Source organism: Oenanthe melanoleuca, chromosome 1A, assembly GCF_029582105.1.
Source record: "Oenanthe melanoleuca isolate GR-GAL-2019-014 chromosome 1A, OMel1.0, whole genome shotgun sequence".
Lineage (NCBI taxonomy): Eukaryota > Metazoa > Chordata > Aves > Passeriformes > Muscicapidae > Oenanthe > Oenanthe melanoleuca.
Window position 1 is genome coordinate 69,480,260 of NC_079334.1, and position 19,610 is coordinate 69,499,869.

The 19,610-nt window shown below is 59.5% G+C and overlaps 1 protein-coding gene across 1 annotated transcript; it reads left to right on the top strand.

The window, feature by feature from the left end:
* Nucleotides 1-310: 310 nt before the first annotated feature.
* On the top strand, nucleotides 311-18,982 carry CALU (calumenin). The gene is made up of 7 exons (XM_056482677.1): nucleotides 311-389; nucleotides 4,772-4,999; nucleotides 12,237-12,430; nucleotides 15,892-16,058; nucleotides 16,127-16,187; nucleotides 16,597-16,796; nucleotides 17,386-18,982. Exons 2-7 carry the CDS (start codon nucleotides 4,782-4,784, stop codon nucleotides 17,488-17,490), a joined length of 945 nt encoding a protein of 314 aa, XP_056338652.1. The 5' UTR covers nucleotides 311-389; nucleotides 4,772-4,781; the 3' UTR covers nucleotides 17,491-18,982.
* Nucleotides 18,983-19,610: the final 628 nt, after the last annotated feature.

Genomic DNA, 19,610 nt, shown 5'->3' on the forward strand with positions numbered 1-19,610 from the left:
CGCCTTTCCCGCGCACGTGACTCTGCCCGTCCCGCCCGCGCGTGCGCAGTGCGGCGCGGGGAGCCCCGGTGGGCGGGGCCGGCGGCCGGCGCGCGCCTGAGGACGTGGCGATTTCCAACCAATCAGCGCCCGCGGCCGCGGCGGGGTGGGCGGGGCCGCAAGGAGAGGGGCAGGGGGAGGGCTCGGGGGGCGGGGCGAGGAGGGGGGCGGGCAGAGGGGCGGAGTGGCGGCGGATGGAACCAATCGAAAGGCGGAGCGCCGCGGAGAAGGAGGCGTGGCCTGCCCCTGATTGGTGGGTGGGGAGGGCGCGCGGGGGGCCGTGCGGCGTGGCGCGGCGCCGACTTCCGGTGCGCGGAGCGGCGGCGGCAGCGGCGGCGGCGGTGGGGACGGTGAGGGACGGGAAGGGGCCGGGGTGGGCACCGGGGTCGGGGCCGGGCCTTGGGGCCCGGAGCAGCGGTGGGAACGGCTCTGCGGGGCCGCTGCGGAGCGGCGGTGGCAGCGCCGGGCCCGGTCTCCATGGGAACGGGCGGGAGCGGCGGCGCCGCCGTGTCCGCGAGCGCTGCGGCCCGTCCCGCTGCGCGGCTCGGGCGGCGCTGAGTCCCGGGGCCGCCGTGCACCGGGCCCAGGGCGGGTGGGAGCTCCCGGGGATGGAGCCCCGTCCGCATCCGGCGGCCCGGGCGGGACCGGCCTGCGGGAATCCATCGGGAATCCATCGGGAATCCGGGGATAGCGGGCTAAGGGACCCCCGGGATAACGGGAATAACGGGCCGTGGGACCCCCCTGGATAACGGGCTGAGGGACATCCACCCGGGATAACGGGCCGTGGATCCCCCCCGGATAACGGGCTATGGGATCCCCCGGGATAACGGGCTGGGGACCTCCGGATAACGGGCTATGGGATCCCCGGGTAACGGGCTATGGGATCCCCCGGGATAACGGGCTATGGGATCCCCGGGATAACGGGCTGGGGACCTCCGGATAACGGGCTATGGGATCCCCGGGATAACGGGCTATGGGATCCCCCGGGATAACGGGCTGGGGACCTCCGGATAACGGGCTGGGGACCTCCGGATAACGGGCTATGGGATCCCCGGGATAACGGGCTATGGGCCCCCCGGGACACCAGCATAACGGGCCGTGGGTCCCCCCCCGGGATAACGGGCTGGGGACCCCCCTGGATAACGGGCTGAGGGACATCCACCCGGGATAATGGGCCGTGGTCCCCCCGGTGCTGCCCTGGGGGCTCTGGGCAGGGCGGTGCTACCCCAAACCCGTGTTTCCGTCCACACCTCTCGGTGACCCCAAACTCTGGGGCTGCTTTGGGGCAGCACCCGCCCCTCTCTGCCCCGGGACTGCTCTCGGCTCCCCGTGTCCCTCCCATCCATCATCATCCATCCATCCATCCATCATCCATCCATCCCTCCGTCCATCCATCCATCATCCATCCGTCCATCATCCATCCATCCATCCATCCATCCATCCATCATCCATCCCTCCGTCCTTCCATCCATCCATCCATCCATCCATCATCCATCCCTCCGTCCTTCCATCCATCCATCCATCCATCCGTCCATCCATCCATCATCCATCCCTCCGTCCATCCATCCATCCATCCATCCATCATCCATCCATCCCTCCGTCCATCCATCCATCATCCATCCCTCCGTCCATCCATCCATCCATCCATCCATCCATCCATCCATCATCCATCCGTCTTTCTCAGGGCTGGAACTCTCCAAACCCTCACTCCTCACCCTGGCTGTGCCCCTGGGGTGGCTCCACGGGCTCCCTGTTAACTGGGAGCTGCTCCAATGGCAGCAATCCCATAAAAAGCCAAAACAGGCTGATTCCCAGACCTGAGCAGACTGTGCTGCCTGTGGGGGATTTTTCTGTTGTTCTCCCACATGGGGAATGTGTGTCCTGAGGGGCTTTTCCTCTAAATGCCACCACAGTTCCCAGTGTGGGATTCCGAGTTCCTCTGTCAGTATCCTGGCAAACCCAACGGGAATTTTGGGTTTCTCTGTCAATATTGCAGCAAACCCACCTGGAATCCCGAATTCCTCCATCAGTGTCCTTGCAATCTCAAGCTCCTCCCTCAGTATCCCACCTAGCCCTGCTGGAATCCGAGTTCCTCCCCAGCTGAGGGGCTGGAGCCCCACTCTGCCCCCCACATCTCCCCACCACTGCTCCCAGCTTCCCTGCAGTTCACCTAAATTCGGGAGAACAGGGATCTGCTGCCCTGGCTGCTCTGCTTTCCCCTCTCAGGATCTCCACAGGAATCCTGGCCCCATCCTGCTCAGCAGGAGCTGCTGCTGCTGCCATGGGTGACTGTCCATGGATAACTGCTGGGCTGGGGGCTCTGCTGTCTCTGAGCTCCCACAGCACTGCCAGGTGCAGCTGCAGGCTGGCTTGTCCCTCTTGAGTCACTTCCAGGGGCCTCCCGGGCTCTGTGTGCACTCTGGGAGATAAAATCGGGTGTTTGACCCGTTCCAGGTCACTCTGCTCCGGGCTGGGCTGATCCTGGCACGGGATGTGCCCAGAGGGAGCAGAGCCAGCTCCCCAGGACAGGGATCTCCAGAGCTCCACTTACACCTTTCCCTTCTGGAGTTCTCTTCCTCCCCAGAAACATGAAAAAGTGACTTTTACTCTTTATAACCCAAATCCCCTCACCATGCCCCCACTTCCAAGGAGCTGAAATTTGGGGATTTTCTGAATGGTCTGATAAATCCTCATTTGAAAAAAAATGAGGAAGGAAGGAGCCATTCCATGTCCCTTCCCCCATGTCCGGCCACCACTGTCTTGGTTTGGCGTGGGACCAGCCCCAGGTCACTCCTGGTCACTTCTGGTCACTCCCAGGGCAGAATTCATTGGTGTGAGTTCAGGTGAAAGGGAAACACCTGGGTTTTAAACCACAAATTTAAGGAGCTAAAGAATGGGAATTCCTGAGTTTACATTTGTGTTTAAGAGCTCTGGATGGGAAAGACCTGGATGTAGATTTAAAGGAGTAAGGGTGGGTTTAAATTTAGATCAGAGCAAAAAGGATAGGGAATAGATGGAATTAATTTTACATTGAAGTGCTCTTGATGGTGAATATGGGCTGGGGTGAGGAGCAGCTTCAGGGGAAACAGGACAAACCAGGGGCTGGAAATTCCCTGTGCCCTGATAATCTGTGTTAATTAATCCCTGTGCCCTGATAATCCACATCCATTAATCCCTGTGCCTTGATAATCTGTGTTAGTTAGTCACTGTGCCCTGAAAATCTGTGTTAATTAATCCCTGGGCCCTGATAATCTGTGTTTATTAATCTCTGTACCCTGATAATCTGTGTTAGTTAGTCACTGTGCCCTGATAATCCACACCCATTAATCCCTGTACCTTGATAGTCTGTGTTAATTAGTCACTGTGCCCTGATAATCTGTGTTTATTAATCCCTGTACCCTGATAATCTGTGTCAGTGAATCACTTTTGCCCAGATAACCCATATCAGTTCATTACAGTGCCCTGATAATTGGGATCAGTTAATGAATTTGCCCTGAGGATATGCAGGAATTCATCATTTCCCCGGATAATTTTCACTTATTAGTCATTTGTGCTCCCATAATCTGCACTGAATCTCCATTTTCCCAGATAATGTGCAGTGATTCCCCATTTTCCCAGACAATCTGCATTAATTCATCATCTTTGCCCAGACATTCCATATTTATCATTTTATCCAGATCATCTGGATTAATTCATCACTTTTGTTCCCATAATCTGCATTATTATTAATCTGCTTTTTCCCCAGTAACATGCCCTAATCCCCATTTTCCCAGGTAATTTGTCCTAATCCTCAGTTTTTCCTAGACAGCTGCCCCTCAACCCCCATTCTTCCCAAAAACCCGCCCTAAACCCGTATTTCCCTGGCAGCCTGCCCAGGTTCTGTCCTCCCTGTTCTGACCCTGCTACTGCCTGGTGCCCCTGCAGTGTCCCATCCCTGTGTCCCTGTCCCAGTGTCCCTGTCCCATCACAGTGTGCCTGTCCCACTGCAGTGTCCCTGTCCCATCACAGTGTCCCTGTCCCATCACAGTGTGCCTGTCCCACTGCAGTGTCACTGTCCCATCACAGTGTCCCTGTCCCAGTGTCCCTGTCCCACTGCAGTGTCCCATCCCTGTGCCCCTGTCCCAGTGTCCCTGTCCCATCACAGTGTCCCTGTCCCATCACAGTGTGCCTGTCCCACTGCAGTGTCACTGTCCCATCACAGTGTCCCTGTCCCAGTGTCCCTGTCCCACTGCAGTGTCCCATCCCTGTGCCCCTGTCCCAGTGTCCCTGTCCCATCACAGTGTCCCTGTCCCATCACAGTGTGCCTGTCCCACTGCAGTGTCCCTGTCCCATCTCAGTGTCCCTGTCCCATTGCAGTGTCCCTGTCCCACTGCAGTGTCCCTGTCCCACTGCAGTGTCCCTGTCCCATCACAGTGTCCCTGTCCCACTGCAGTGTCCCTGTCCCATCACAGTGTCCCTGTCCCATCTCAGTGTCCCTGTCCCACTGCAGTGTCCCTGTCCCATCTCAGTGTCCCTGTCGTGTCCCCCCAGGCCCAGCACGATGCGGTTGGCGCTCCTGCTCTGCCTGGCCGTGTCCCTGTGTCCCCGGCTGTGTCCCTGTCCCTGTCTGATGTCCCTGTGTCCCTCTCTGATGTCCCTGTGTCCCCCCAGGCCCAGCACGATGCGGTTGGCGCTCCTGCTCTGCCTGGCCATGTCCCTGTGTCCCTCTCTGATGTCCCCATCCTGTCCCCAGGCCCAGCACGATGCGGTTGGCGCTCCTGCTCTGCCTGGCCGTCGGGGCGCTCTGCGGCTCTGCCAAGCCCACGGAGCGCAAGGAGCGCGTGGTGCGCGAGGCGCCGCTCAGCGCCCGCGAGCACGACGACGCCCAGAGCTTCGACTACGACCACGACGCCTTCCTGGGCGCCGACGAGGCCAAGAGCTTCGACCAGCTCAGCCCCGAGGAGAGCAAGGAGCGCCTGGGGTGAGCATGGCGTGGGGGCGGGGAGAGACCAGCGGGTGGGGATGGGGAGGGCACGGCTGACAGCTGGGAGCTCACTGCCCAGTGCCAAAAAACCACCCAAAAACCACCCAGAGATCACCCAGAGACCACCCAGAGCTGACAGCCTGGGAGCTCACTGCCCAGTGATGGGTGTGCCCCAAAAACCACCCAGAGATCACCCAGAGATCACCCAGAGCTGCCAGCCTGGGAGCTCACTGCCCAGTGCCAAAAAACCACCCAAAACCACCCAGAAATCACCCAGAGACCACCCAGAGCTGCCAGCTGGGAGCTCACTGCCCAGTGATGGGTGTGCCCCAAAAACCACCCAAAAACCACCCAGAGATCACCCAGAGACCACCCAGAGCTGACAGCTGGGAGCTCACTGCCCAGTGATGGGTGTGCCCCAAAAACCACCCAGAGATCACCCAGAGATCACCCAGAGCTGCCAGCCTGGGAGCTCACTGCCCAGTGCCAAAAAACCACCCAAAACCACCCAGAAATCACCCAGAGACCACCCAGAGCTGCCAGCTGGGAGCTCACTGCCCAGTGCCAAAAAACCACCCAAAACCACCCAGAGATCACCCAGAGCTGCCAGCCTGGGAGCTCACTGCCCAGAGCCAGGCATGCCCCAAAAATCACCCAAAAACCACCCAAAAACCACCCAAAAACCACCCAGAGCTGCCAGCTGGGAGCTCACTGCCCAGTGATGGGTGTGCCCCAAAAACCACCCAAAAATCACCCAGAGACCACCCAGAGCTGCCAGCTGGGAGCTCACTGCCCAGTGAAGGTGTGCCCCCAAAACCACCCAGAGCTGCAAGCCTGGGAGCTCACTGCCCAGGGTCAGGCATTCCCCAAAAATCACCCAGAGCATTTCCAGGGCCAGGTGTGCCCCAAAAACCACCCAGAGCATTTCCAGGGCCAGGTGTGCCCCAAAAACCACCCAGAGCATTTCCAGTGCCAGGCATTCCCCAAAAATCACCCAGAGCATTTCCAGGGCCAGGCATTCCCCAAAAATCACCCAGAGCATTTCCAGGGCCAGGCATTCCCAGAACCCCAGAGCAGACCCGGGCTCTGTGCTGTGCTGTGCCTGCTCTGTGTTCTCTGGCTGTCACTGCAGCCCTGGGGATCACTGGCATGGCTCAGCTGGAAGGAGTTGGTTGGGAGTTGGGAATGCAGAGCCTGTATGGAGATTCCTCCTCCAGGGAACCTCTCCTGGGACTCCAGGGTGTGCTGGGCCTCCCCTCACATCCAGGATGGCTTTACCTCTCCTGGGATCTGGCAGTGCCTCCCCAGGGTCTGGCTGTGTCTCCCCAGGGTCTGGCTGTGCCTCCCCAGGGTCTGCCAGTGTTTCCCCAGTGTCTGTCTGTTCTCCCCAGGATCTGGCAGTGTCTCCCTGGGATCTGGTAGTGTCTCCCCAGGATCTGGCTGTGCCTCCCCAGGGTCTGCCAGTGTTTCCCCAGTGTCTGTCTGTTCTCCCCAGGATCTGGCAGTGTCTCCCCAGGGTCTGGCAGTGCCTCCCTGGGATCTGGCAGTGTTTCCCAGCCCAGCCTGGCTCTGGGATGGTTCCCAGGAGCAGCTCAGGGCCGCTGCCCCCGCAGCAGCTGCTGCTGCAGTTGTTCAGGGCTTGGGATGGCTCAGACCTGGGAACTGCAGCCTGCAGTGGGGGCTGGGGGAGCAGAGGCTCTCTGGAGAGCTTGGGACACTTCTGGGCTCCACTCACCCTGGAACTGGGTGCCTCTGGCCGAGTTCTCATGGAGTGGTTTGGGATAGAAGGAGCCCCCCAGTGCCACCCCTGCAGTGCCATGGCAGGGACACCTCCCACTGTCCCAGCTGCTCCCAGCCCCAGCCTTGGCACTGCCAGGGATCCAGGGGCAGCCACAGCTGCTCTGGGCACCCTCCCAGCCAGGAATTCCTTCCCAAAATCCCACCTGAATCTCTCTTTTTTTAGTCAGACTCGATTTTTTTCAGCCAAGCATTCCAGCCCTGCTGCTGCTGCTGGAGCAGCACCTACCACAGCCCGGGGTGGATTTTGGGCTGTTTTTTGGGAACGGTGCTCCCTGATGGGAAAGACAAGCTCAGCCACACGTGGGTGCTGGGGAAACTTCCAGAGTGAGCCAGTTCCCACAGATGGAGGGGGATGTGCAGGGCAGGGGTGCCAGCTTCCATCCATCCATCCCATGGATCCAGACCCCGGGGGAAGGAGGTGCTGGCCTCTCCCCCAGCACTTGGGGAGCTGGAGGGAATTTCCTCCCTCCAGGGACGATTGAAACTGGAAAACCCCACGGTCCGTTGTTGGCAGGCCCTGGTCGCTCCCTGAGCTCCAGAGTACGGGATCCAGGAGGGATTTTGTGAGTGCCTGGTGCCCCTGGAGCAGCGTCAGACTGCGAGGGAGGCTGGGCTGGGATCCCAGAGCCTGTCACGGCTCAATCCCATTGTTCTGGGACTGGGTTATCCCTGCCCTGCCCTGCCCTGCCCTGCCCTGCCCTGGGGGTGTCACACACTCGGCACCGAGCAGCCTGGCCTGTCCACGGCCTGGGTTATCCACAGTGTGGGTTATCCATGGCCTGGGTTATCCACAGTGTGGGTTATCCACAGCCTGGGCTGTCCACGGCCTGGGTTATCCATGGCCTGGGTTACCCACAGTGTGGGTTATCCATGGCCTGGGCTGTCCATGGCCTGGGATTAGGGGTCCCAGCCCAGCCAGACCCGTTTCTCCCGGCAGCAGCCAGGGTGGGATCAGCTGGAGCAGGGCTGGGATCAGCTGCAGCAGGGTGGGATCAGCTGCAGCAGGGCTGGGATCAGCTGCAGCAGGGTGGGATCAGCTGCAGCAGGAGTGGGATCAGCTGGAGCAGGGCTGGGATCAGCTGCAGCAGGGTGGGATCAGCTGCAGCAGGGTGGGATCAGCTGCAGCAGGGCTGGGATCAGCTGCAGCAGGGTGGGATCAGCTGCAGCAGGAGTGGGATCAGCTGCAGCAGGGTGGGATCACCTGGAGCAGGGCTGGGATCAGCTGGAGCAGGAGTGGGATCAGCTGCAGCAGGGTGGGATCAGCTGCAGCAGGGTGGGATCAGCTGCAGCAGGGTGGGATCAGCTGCAGCAGGGTGGGATCAGCTGCAGCAGGGTGGGATCAGCTGCAGCAGGGCTGGGATCAGCTGCAGCAGGGTGGGATCAGCTGCAGCAGGGTGGGATCAGCTGGAGCAGGGTGGGATCAGCTGCAGCAGGGTGGGATCAGCTGCAGCAGGGCTGGGATCAGCTGCAGCAGGGTGGGATCAGCTGGAGCAGGGTGGGATCAGCTGCAGGAGGGTGGGATCACCTGCAGCAGGGCTGGGATCAGCTGCAGCAGGGTGGGATCAGCTGGAGCAGGGTGGGATCAGCTGCAGGAGGGTGGGATCAGCTGCAGCAGGGTGGGATCAGCTGCAGCAGGGTGGGATCAGCTGCAGCAGGGTGGGATCTGCCGGCCCTGCCCCACATCGCTGCCCCCTGGCAGGGGCGCGGGGCTGTGGCACAGCTGGGCTGGTGCTGGTCCCTGGGAAAGCAGCCGGGAGCAGCTGGTGCAGTCAGGGAGGGGAGGAGGCCTGGAGCTTCCTGAGTGCCCCTGGGCTGGGCTGGCTCCGACTTCCCTGGGAAGCTGTTCCCTGATTAACCCCTTCCAGCCTGGAAACTGCCTGGCCTCCAGCCCGGCTGGCCCTGCTCCTCCAGCCCGGGGCTCTCCCTAATAAATCCCTTTGCTGCTGGTATCCCTTCCTGGGAGAGGGAAACATGGCATCTTCTCCCTGAAACAGGAACGATTTGACTGATTTATATATATATATATATATATATTTATTTATTTATTTATTTATTTTATTTATTTTATTTATTTAATTATTTATTTATTTATATTATTTATATTATATATTATATATATTTATATATAATACTTATATATAATATTTTATATAAATATTTTATATACATTTATATATTTTTATTATATATTTACATGGACAAATGTTTAATATTCACGTGATGCTTTACATAGTTCTATGCAGAATTTTATGATTGACTTATTATATATTTTTATGGAAAATTCTGAATATTTGTGTGACATTTTGCATATTTCTGTGTTTGATCAGGAATATTGGAAGGGACACTTTGCACATTGATATATAAAATTCTGAAATATTTTAATAATGTTTTACATATTTCTGTGCAAATTTGGGTGCTGTTGATGAGCTATTTTTTAAAATTTGCATATTTATATTTATATTTATATTTATATTTATATTTATATTTATATTTATATTTATATTTATATTTATATTTATATTTATATTTATATATTTCTCTGTAAAATCACTCAGCTCTCCAAGCCCTGCTCACTGCTCCATTCTGGCACCTCAGTGTCAGAACTAAATTCCTTGGTTTTCCCATTTTTCTTCCAGCTTGTCATTACCAGGAACATCCTTTGTGCCACAGAGGAATTCCTGATTTTCCTAGACCAGGCAATTCTCAAACAGGGAAACCTGGGTGTGAGCACAGGTGGCTCCAGTCTCTGGGATTCCCTTTGCATCAATATTTTTGGAATTTTTCGTCCTGGTTGAGATCTAAAATTTAAAAATTCCGTGTTTCCCACCTGTCCTCTGAAATTCCTAAACACCTGGCTGGAGCTCAGGACCCCTGAGCCTTGTTGAAGGGGAGAGCCAGGATGGAGTTTGAGCAGAGAGGGGATCTGTGGGCTGGAACCTGGGTTAGGCTGATTTTCACCCCAGGGCTTCTGGGCACAGAGCAAATCAAGCAGCCCCCAACCTTGCTCCTTCTGCCCCTGCTCCATCTGCCCCTGCTCCTTCTGCCCCTGCTCCATCTGCCCCTGTTCCATCTGCCCCTGCTCCTTCTGCCCCTGCTCCATCTGCCCCTGCTCCTTCTGCCCTGGCTCCATCTGCCCCTGCTCCATCTGCCCACTGCTCCATCTGCCCTGTTCCATCTGCCCCTGCTCCATCTGCCCCACTCCATCTGCCCCACTCCATCTGCCCCTGTTCCATCTGCCCCACTCCATCTGCCCCTGCTCCATCTGCCCCTGCTCCATCTGACCTGTTCCATCTGCCCCTGCTCCATCTGCCCCTGCGCCATCTGCCCTGTTCCATCTGCCCTGCTCCATCTGCCCTGCTCCTTCTGCCCTGCTCCATCTGCCCCTGCTCCATCTGTCCTGCTCCATCTGCCCCTGCTCCATCTGACCTGTTCCATCTGCCCCTGCTCCTTCTGCCCCTGCTCCATCCATCTGCCCTGCTCCATCTGCCCTGCTCCATCTGCCCTGCGCCATCTGCCCTGTTCCATCTGCCCCTGCTCCATCTGCCCTGCTCCTTCTGCCCCTGCTCCATCTGCCCTGTTCCATCTGCCCTGTTCCATCTGCCCCTGCTCCATCTGCCCTGCTCCTTCTGCCCTGTTCCATCTGCCCCTGCTCCTTCTGCCCTGGCCTCATCTGCCCCTGCTCCATCTGCCCTGCCCCATCTGCCCTGTTCCATCTGCCCTGCTCTTTCTGCCCCTGCTCCATCTGCCCCTGTTCCATCTGCCCTGCTCCATCTGCCCTGCTCCCATCTGCCCTGTTCCATCTGCCCTGCTCTTTCTGCCCCGCTCCATCTGCCCTGCTCCATCTGCCCCTGCTCCATCTGCCCTGTTCCATCTGCCCCTGCTCCATCTGCTCCTGCTCCATCTGCCCTGCTCCATCTGCCCTGCTCCATCTGCCCTGCTCCATCTGCCCTGTTCCATCTGCCCTGCTCCATCTGCCCTGCTCCATCTGCCCCTGTTCCATCTGCCCTGCTCCATCTGCCCCTGCTCCATCTGCCCCTGCTCCATCTGCCCTGCTCCATCTGTCCTGCTCCATCTGCCCTGCTCCATCTGCCCCTGTTCCATCTGCCCCTGTGCTCCATCCATCTGCCCCTGCTCCTTCTGCCCCTGCTCCATCTGCCCTGCTCCATCTGTCCTGCTCCTTCTGCCCCTGCTCCATCTGCCCCTGCTCCATCTGCCCCTGTTCCATCTGCCCTGTTCCATCTGCCCCTGCTCCTTCTGCCCCTGCTCCATCTGCCCTGTTCCATCTGCCCCTGCTCCTTCTGCCCTGCTCCATCTGCCCCTGCTCCATCTGCCCTGCTCCATCTGTCCTGCTCCATCTGCCCTGCTCCATCTGCCCTGCTCCATCTGCCCTGCTCCATCTGCCCTGTTCCATCTGCTCCTGCTCCATCTGCCCCTGCTCCATCTGCCCTGCTCCATCTGCCCTGCTCCTTCTGCCCTGTTCCATCTGCCCTGCTCCATCTGCCCTGCTCCTTCTGCCCTGTTCCATCTGCCCCACTCCATCTGCCCCTGCTCCATCTGCCCTGCTCCATCTGCCCTGCTCCATCTGCCCCTGCTCCATCTGCCCTGCTCCATCTGCCCCTGCTCCATCTGCCCTGTTCCATCTGCCCTGCTCCATCTGCCCTGCTCCATCTGCCCCTGCTCCATCTGCCCTGTTCCATCTGCCCCTGCTCCATCTGCCCTGCTCCATCTGCCCTGCCTCCTGCATTCCTGCTGCCTTTTCCTGCAGCTGCTGCTATAAATATCTGCGGCACGCGGCCGGGCTGGGCCCCGGGGCTGCCCTGCACTCTCAGCCCTGCAGCAGCAGCACAGACTCCCTGCCCTGCCCTGCCCTGCCCCGGCTCTGACAGGCAGCACTTCCCCTAGAACTCCCGATTCCTGGAGGAGCCGAGCCCCAGTGGCCCAGCTGGTGATTCCCGTGCCTGGGCCACGTTTGCTGTATCCCACTGGATATTCTGGCGGCTGACCTGGCTTTGCAGCAGCCAGCACAAATGTTGGTTTTAAAGATAAACTTTTCAAATGGTTGAATTTGCAAAATCTGTATTCACTTCAGCCTTGTCCTGGCATCACCAGGAGTGACAGAGCTGATATTCCTGTTTTTTATATAAATACAGGTCTGTGCTCTTCACCTGGCACTGTCTGGGTCAAGGACCCCTTTCCCAGTGTAAAAAAGGAAGTTTTCCCCTAAAAAACCAAAACCTGAGTGATCCAAAAGTGGGCAAGCCAGTGATTTTTATTTCTGAGCCAAAGTTTGGGCAGCTGAACCTACGTTGGTTTTAAGGATAAATTCTCCAGATGGTTGAATTCCCCAGTTCTGTGATGACCTCAACTTGCCCCCTCCGCCCCTTCCCATTCCCTCACCTTTTTCAGCTTTTGCTGATTTCTGTGTTTCCCACAGGAAGATCGTAGGGAAGATAGATGAGGATGGGGACGGGTTTGTGACGGTGGAGGAGCTGAAGGCTTGGATCAAGTTTGCCCAGAAGCGCTGGATTTACGAGGACGTGGAGCGCCAGTGGAAGGGCCACGACCTCAATGAGGACGGGCTGGTTTCCTGGGAGGAGTACAAGAATGCCACCTATGGATACATCCTGGGTAGGTGCTGCTTGGGGTGAGCCCTTCCTGCAGCCAGCAGATTGCTGCTCTGCCTGGGGCCAGCGAGGGCCAGGGGCTGGGGGCGGATCGGGGGGGTCCTGGCTCAGTGGGCAGTGGTCAGGGCTCAGCAGTGGTCAGGGCTCAGCCAGTGGTCATGGCTCAGGATGGGCTTGGAGAGTGCTGGTCAGTGAGATGGACATGGATCAGGGGGCTCGTGGCTCAGTGGGCAGTGGTCATGGCTCAGCCAGTGGTCATGGCTCAGGATGGGCTTGGGAGTGCTGGTCAGTGGGATGGACACGGATCAGAGGGGCTTGTGGCTCAGTGGGCAGTGGTCAGGGCTCAGCCAGTGGTCAGGGCTTAGGATGGGCTTGGGGAGTGCTGGTCAGTGGGATGGACATGGATCAGGGGGCTCGTGGCTCAGTGGACAGTGGTCATGGCTCAGGATGGGCTTGTGGGGGAATTTGGGACCTGCAGGTGGAACCCACTGATGTGTGGCTGTGGAGCCACCTTGGGGTGTCCCTTGTGTCCCTAAACCCACAAGAACCATTAGCAGAGGTTTCAGTCGCTTTCCCCTGTCCTGGGAGCAGTGTTAGACCCCAGAATTTGGGGATTTTGGGACACGTGCAGGGCCAGCAGTGTGGCATCCCTGACACCCCGGGAGTGAGGGAACAGCAGCTCTTTTGGGGTTAAAGCCTTCAGCCCTCGAGCCCCGTGCCAGCTCTGCAGTGTTGAATCCACTCTAATTTCCTAAATATTGCCAAAAATAGTCAAACTGCTGGGCGGGATGTGCAGGGGGAGCTGCTGCTCATCCATCTCCCTGGGACCAGGGAGGATCCGGGTTTGCTGTGCTGGTGACACCCCTTCCCAAACCTCCCTTTGCCGGGGTTCCTGCTCTGGGCTCATCTGCTGGAGCCTGGAGGGGCACAAGGGTCCTGGGGAGGGTCTGAGCAGTCTGGGGTGGCACTTGGGGCTGCAGGCGTGGGGCAGGGAAAAGCCTCGATGAGCAAACCCTGAACTAACGAGCTAAGGAGTCGAAGGAAAAGCCCCTTGCCGGGGTCAGAGCAGGGTGTGGGGGGAGCCCAGCTCCTCCCAGCCCTTCCCAGAGGCCAGAGGGGGCGGCCAGTGAGCCCAGTGCCCTCGGCAGCCCCGAGGAGCTGCTGCATGCTGAGTCCTCGTGGAGCCGGCAGGATCCTGCTCCCACCAATGGCTCTTCCACAGCTCCCCTCGCCAGCACTGCCTTTGCCACAGCTCCCCTCACCAGCACTGCCTTTGCCACAGCTCCTCTCGCCAGCTCTGCCTTTTCCACAGCTCCCCTCACCAGCACTGCCTTTTCCACAGCTCCCCTGGCCAGCACTGCCTTTTCCACAGCTCCCCTCGCCAGCACTGCCTTTTCCACAGCTCCCCTCGCCAGCAGTGCCTTTGCCACAGCTCCCCTCGCCAGCAGTGCCTTTTCCACAGCTCCCCTCGCCAGCAGTGCCTTTTCCACAGCTCCCCTCGCCAGCACTGCCTTTTCCACAGCTCCCCTTGCCAGCAGTGCCTTTTCCACAGCTCCCCTCGCCAGCACTGCCTTTGCCACAGCTCCCCTCGCCAGCAGTGCCTTTTCCACAGCTCCCCTCGCCAGCACTGCCTTTGCCACAGCTCCTCTCGCCAGCACTGCCTTTGCCACAGCTCCCCTCGCCAGCAGTGCCTTTTCCACAGCTCCCCTCACCAGCACTGCCTTTTCCACAGCTCCCCTCACCAGCAGTGCCTTTTCCACAGCTCCCCTCACCAGCACTGCCTTTGCCACAGCTCCCCTCACCAGCAGTGCCTTTTCCACAGCTCCCCTCGCCAGCAGTGCCTTTTCCACAGCTCCCCTCACCAGCACTGCCTTTTCCACAGCTCCCCTCGCCAGCAGTGCCTTTGCCACAGCTCCCCTCGCCAGCAGTGCCTTTTCCACAGCTCCTCTTGCCAGCACTGCCTTTTCCACAGCTCTTCTCGCCAGCACTGCCTTTGCCACGGCTCCCTGCTCTGGAATGCTCCCCTGCCTGCTCCTCGCTGGCCAGAGCAGCTGCAGTGCCCCTGGCAGAGCCCTGAGCCCTGACCTGTGGCCAAGGGGTGCACAGGGCCAGGCCTCGCCCCGGCTGCTCTGCAGGGTCCAGAGCGTGGAGTTTTGTCAGCAAAAGGAGGTGCTGGGAGTGGTTTCATTAATGAATTGGTTACACAGCAGGATGAGTCACTGGGTGGCCCCCAGCAGCGTGGGGTTCTGCTGGGGGAGTCCCGGCAAGCAGGGAGAGTCAAGTGCTAAATGTCCAACAGCTTCAGCTGAGACTGGAAATTCCTTTGACACTCCCTGCAAAGTCAGGGTATTGTTATCACTATCATCATCATCACTCCTGTTTTTGTTAATTCCTCAATCCCATGGTGGGATCCTAAACCACTGCTAGCCACTGCTGGCTGCTGCTGGCCACTGCTGGAGATTGCTGGCCACTGCTGGCTACTGCTGGCCGCTGCCGGCCACTGCTGACTGCTGCTGGCCACTCCTGGCCGCTGCCGGCCACTGCTGACTGCTGCTGGCCGCTGCCGGCCACTGCTGACTGCTGCTGGCCACTCCTGGCCGCTGCTGGCCACTGCTGACTGCTGCTGGCCGCTGCCGGCCACTGCTGACTGCTGCTGGCCACTCCTGGCCGCTGCTGGCCACTGCCGGCCACTGCTGGCCGCTGCTGGCCCCTGCCCCGAGCTCCTCGTGCCGTTGCCGTGCTCAGTGGCCACGCGTGGCCCGCGGTCCCGCCCGGCCCATGCCTCCTGCCCTGCAGCCTGTGAGATCCCCTTACACATTCCCCTCCCAAAATAGTGCAGGCTGAGCCTCTGGCCGTGCTGGCCAAACCCCTGACCCTGTCTGCGGGGGCCTCTCCCTGGGAATGTCTGATCTGGCGCCTCTGCAGCTCCTCCTCCTCCTCCTCCTCTGGGAGTGGTGGCTGCAAGTGAGCCTGGGGAGGGTGTGCTGGGAGCAGGGAGCTGAGCTGGGGAGGTGGAGGTTGGATGGAGGGTGTTGGGGTTGTGCTGAGGGTGTGCTGGGAGCGTGGGAGCTGAGCTGGGGAGGTGGAGGATGTCGAGGTTGTGCTGAGGAAGTTGAGGGTGAGAAGTTTCTGTTCAGGGTTGGGGTTAGGATTGAGGAGTTGGGATGTTGGGGAGTTGGAGGGTGGGTGGAAGGGGTTGGGGTTGTGCTGAGGAAGTTGAGGGTGAGAAGGTTCTGTTCAGGAGGTTGGGTGTGGGTGAAGGTTGATGATGGGTTGAGGAGTTAGAGGTTTTTTCCAGGTTGAAGTTGGGAGGAGGTTGGGGTTCAGTAGCGGAGGCAGCGTTTGAATTGAGGTTGAGCTGAGAATGTTGAGTTGAGTTGAGTTGAGGCTGGCATGGGGCTGCTGGAGGCTGCCCTGGTCCCTGCCCTGCCCTCTGAGCTCACTCCAGCTCCTGTGCTCCCCCAGATGACCCCGACCCTGACGACGGCTTCAACTACAAGCAGATGATGGTGCGGGACGAGCGGCGCTTCAAGAAGGCCGACAAGGACGGGGACCTGGCGGCCACCAAGGAGGAGTTCACGGCCTTCCTGCACCCCGAGGAGTACGACTACATGAAGGACATCGTGGTGCAGGTGGGGCAGGCGCGTGGGGGGCCTGGGCAGGACCTGCCCGGGCCTGGCTCACACTGCTGCTCTCGCAGGAAACCATGGAGGACATTGACAAGAACGGCGATGGCTTCATTGACCTGGAGGAGTACATTGGTGAGATGCTGCTGCTGCTGCTGTGTGTCCCCTCAGTGTCCCCTCAGTGTCCCCTCTGTGTCCCTCAGTGTCCCCTCAGTGTCCCCTCAGTGTCTTCTCCGTGTCCCCTCAGTGTCCCCCCCCGTGTCCCCTCAGTGTCCCCTGTGTCCCCTCAGTGTCCCCTCAGTGTCTCTTCAGTGTCCCCCGTGTCCCCTCAGTGTCCCTGCCCAGTGGGAGCCGTGTCCTTCCCAGCCCTCCCCCTCACAGTGCCCTTCTCTCTCTCGACTTCCCCACGTGCCATCGAGGATTTTGGGGTGCAGTCAGACCCACGCGGTGCTTTGGGGTTTTGGGGTGTGTTTAGGGAGCTGAAGGCTTTGGCTCAGTCCTCGGGGCGGGGCTGTGGGGCTGATCCCCCTGCTGCTCTCCCCAGGTGACATGTACAGCCAGGACGGCGACGCCGACGAGCCCGAGTGGGTGAAGACGGAGCGGGAGCAGTTTGTGGAATTCCGGGACAAGAACCGGGACGGGAAGATGGACAAGGAGGAGACCAAGGACTGGATCCTGCCCTCGGACTACGACCACGCCGAGGCCGAGGCGCGGCACCTCGTCTATGAGTCCGACCAGGACAAGGTGGGGCGGCAGCTCGGGGGGCGGGGAGCGGGGGGAGACGGCGGGGAGATGGAGGGATGGGGAGATGGAGGGATGGGGAGATGGGAGATGGGGAGGGATGGGGAGATGGGAGATGGGGAGGTGGCAGGACGGGGAGGTGGAGGGATGGGGAGGTGGAGGGATGGGGAGATGGGAGATGGGGAGGTGGCAGGAGGGGGAGGTGGCAGGATGGGGAGGTGGAGGGATGGGGAGGTGGAGGGATGGGGAGATGGGAGATGGGGAGGTGGCAGGATGGGGAGGTGGCAGGACGGGGAGGTGGCAGGACGGGGAGGTGGCAGGATGGGGAGGTGGAGGGATGGGGAGGTGGAGGGAGTGGGAGATGGGGAGGTGGCAGGATGGGGAGGTGGCAGGACGGGGAGGTGGCAGGATGGGGAGGTGGAGGGATGGGGAGGTGGAGGGATGGGGAGGTGGGAGATGGGGAGGTGGCAGGATGGGGAGGTGGCAGGACGGGGAGGTGGCAGGACAGGGAGGTGGCAGGATGGGGAGATGGAGGGGCAGGGAGGTGGCAGGACGGGGAGGTGGCAGGATGGGAACAGTGGCGCTCCTGCAGGACGGGAAGCTGACGCGGGAGGAGATCGTGGACAAGTCAGACCTGTTCGTGGGCAGCCAGGCCACGGACTTCGGGGAGGCGCTGGTGCGGCACGACGAGTTCTAGGGGCTAGTTCCAGCCTCCATGGCTAGCTCTAGCCTTGCTGGCTAGCTCCAGCCTCCATGGCTAGCTCTAGCCTCCATGGCTAGTTCCAGCCTCCATGGCTAGTTCCAGCCTCCTTGGCTAGTTCCAGCCTCCTAGCTAGCTCTAGCCTCCTTGGCTAGTTCCAGCCTTGCTGGCTAGCTCTAGCCTCCATGGCTAGTTGTAGCCTCCATGGCTAGTTCCAGCCTCCATGGCTAGTTCCAGCCTCCTTGGCTAGTTCCAGCCTCCATGGCTAGCTCTAGCCTCCTTGGCTAGTTCCAGCCTCCATGGCTAGTTCCAGCCCCCTGGGCTAGTTCCAGCCTCCTTGGCTAGTGGGAGAAGCCCCACGGTGGCTCCAGGGCCGGGGCTCAGGATAGCCAAACTCCCCCGGCACCTGGGGCTCGTCTCATTGTGGGTTTTCCCCGGATTTTAATGACTTTTGGTTATTTTTGTATTGTTTGGTTTTACCACGTGTGGAAACAGCTCCCCTGGCGCAGGGGCAGCCCCGGGGGGGATTGGGAAATTCAGAGGGGCTGGGATTGGAATTGCAGTTGGATTAAAAATTGGAATTGGAATAAAAGTTGGAATTGGAATTGGAATTGGAATTGGAGTTGGAATTGGAGTTGGAATTGGACTGAAATTTGGATTTAAAAGTTGAATTGGAATTAAACGTTGAAATCAAAATTGGAAATTGAAACAGAAACGGAATTGGAACCAAAGAAGTGAAATTGAATTAAATGGAAACACTGATGTGAAATTGGAGTAAAAAGTGAAGGTTGAAATGAAAATCCAAACCCAAGGAAACCCCAAAAACCGCCAGAGCAGCAGCAGGGCCCGGGGGTGACCTGGGGTGCCCCAGGGAGGTTGGAGCCCCCTCCCTGTTGCTGCCCTGTGGGATCTGGGCAAGACCCTCCCCCAGCCCCCTCCAAGTGCCTTGAAGCCCCCAGACCCCGGGTGAGGCCCCCCTGTCCCACCCCGCTCTGGGGCAGCTCCCAGGGATTCTCTCCTCCGCTGTTTGTCCCCCTGCAGCTGCTGGAGCTGTTTGGGATGGGCCCAGCCATCTCCAGATTCACAGGTTTCCCTCAAATCCTTCCCCAAGGGTTCCCAAGGGCTGACCAGATCCTCTCATCTCCTCCTGCTGCTCCTTTTCCTCCCCTCCCTAAATCCATGGTGAGTGGCTCGGGAGTCTGGTCCTGTGCAGGGCTTGGGGTGCTGGGGGTGGTTTTGGACACCAGGGATGGTTTGGGGCACGGAGGTGATTTTTGGAACCCTGGGAAAGCCTCTGGAGGAGCCACTCAGCCCCACAGCAGCCCCTCTCCCAACACCCCCGAGGATCTGGGGCCCTGGGACAATTCCTGCCCTGGAATTTTCGCCTCCTCTGGGTTGGTTCCTCTGTTTTCTCCTCGGGCTGATTGGAGGGATCTGGATGTTGGAACTCAATAAACCTGTTCAGCCCCCATGGGCCGAGGGGCACGGACCCCAATTCCCTGTTTGCCCAAACTGGGGTCGGGGGAGCCCCTGGCACTGAGCCAGAATGGTTCAGGCACTGGGGGGAACTGGGGGGACACGTGTGGGAGCCCTGCCCCTGGGGCGTGGGGGGCTCAGCCCCACCGAGGGAATCCAGCCCCTGGATGGGGGGGCTCAGCCCCACCCCACCCCACCCCACAGATGGAGATGGGCAGCAGCATCCCAGGGGGCACAGTCCCACCGTGGCGTCAGTGGGGAGCACAGCCACCACCAAGACCCCCATGCCATCCCATCCCATCCCATCCCATCCCATCCCATCCCATGCCATCCCATCCCATCCCATCCCACCATGCAGCACAGCCAGTTCCAGTTGCCATTCCCACCCTGCCGTGGGGCACAGCTGCCCAGTTCCCGTTCAATGGGGCACAGCTGCCCCAGTGCCCGTTCAGTGGGGCACAGCTGCCCCAGTGCCCGTTCAATGGGGCACAGCTGTCCATGCTGTGGGGCACAGCTGCCCCAGTTCCCGTTCAATGGGGCACAGCTGCCCCAGTTCCCGTTCAGTGGGGCACAGCTGCCCCAGTGCCCGTTCAATGGGGCACAGCTGCCCATGCTGTGGGGCACAGCTGCCCCAGTGCCCG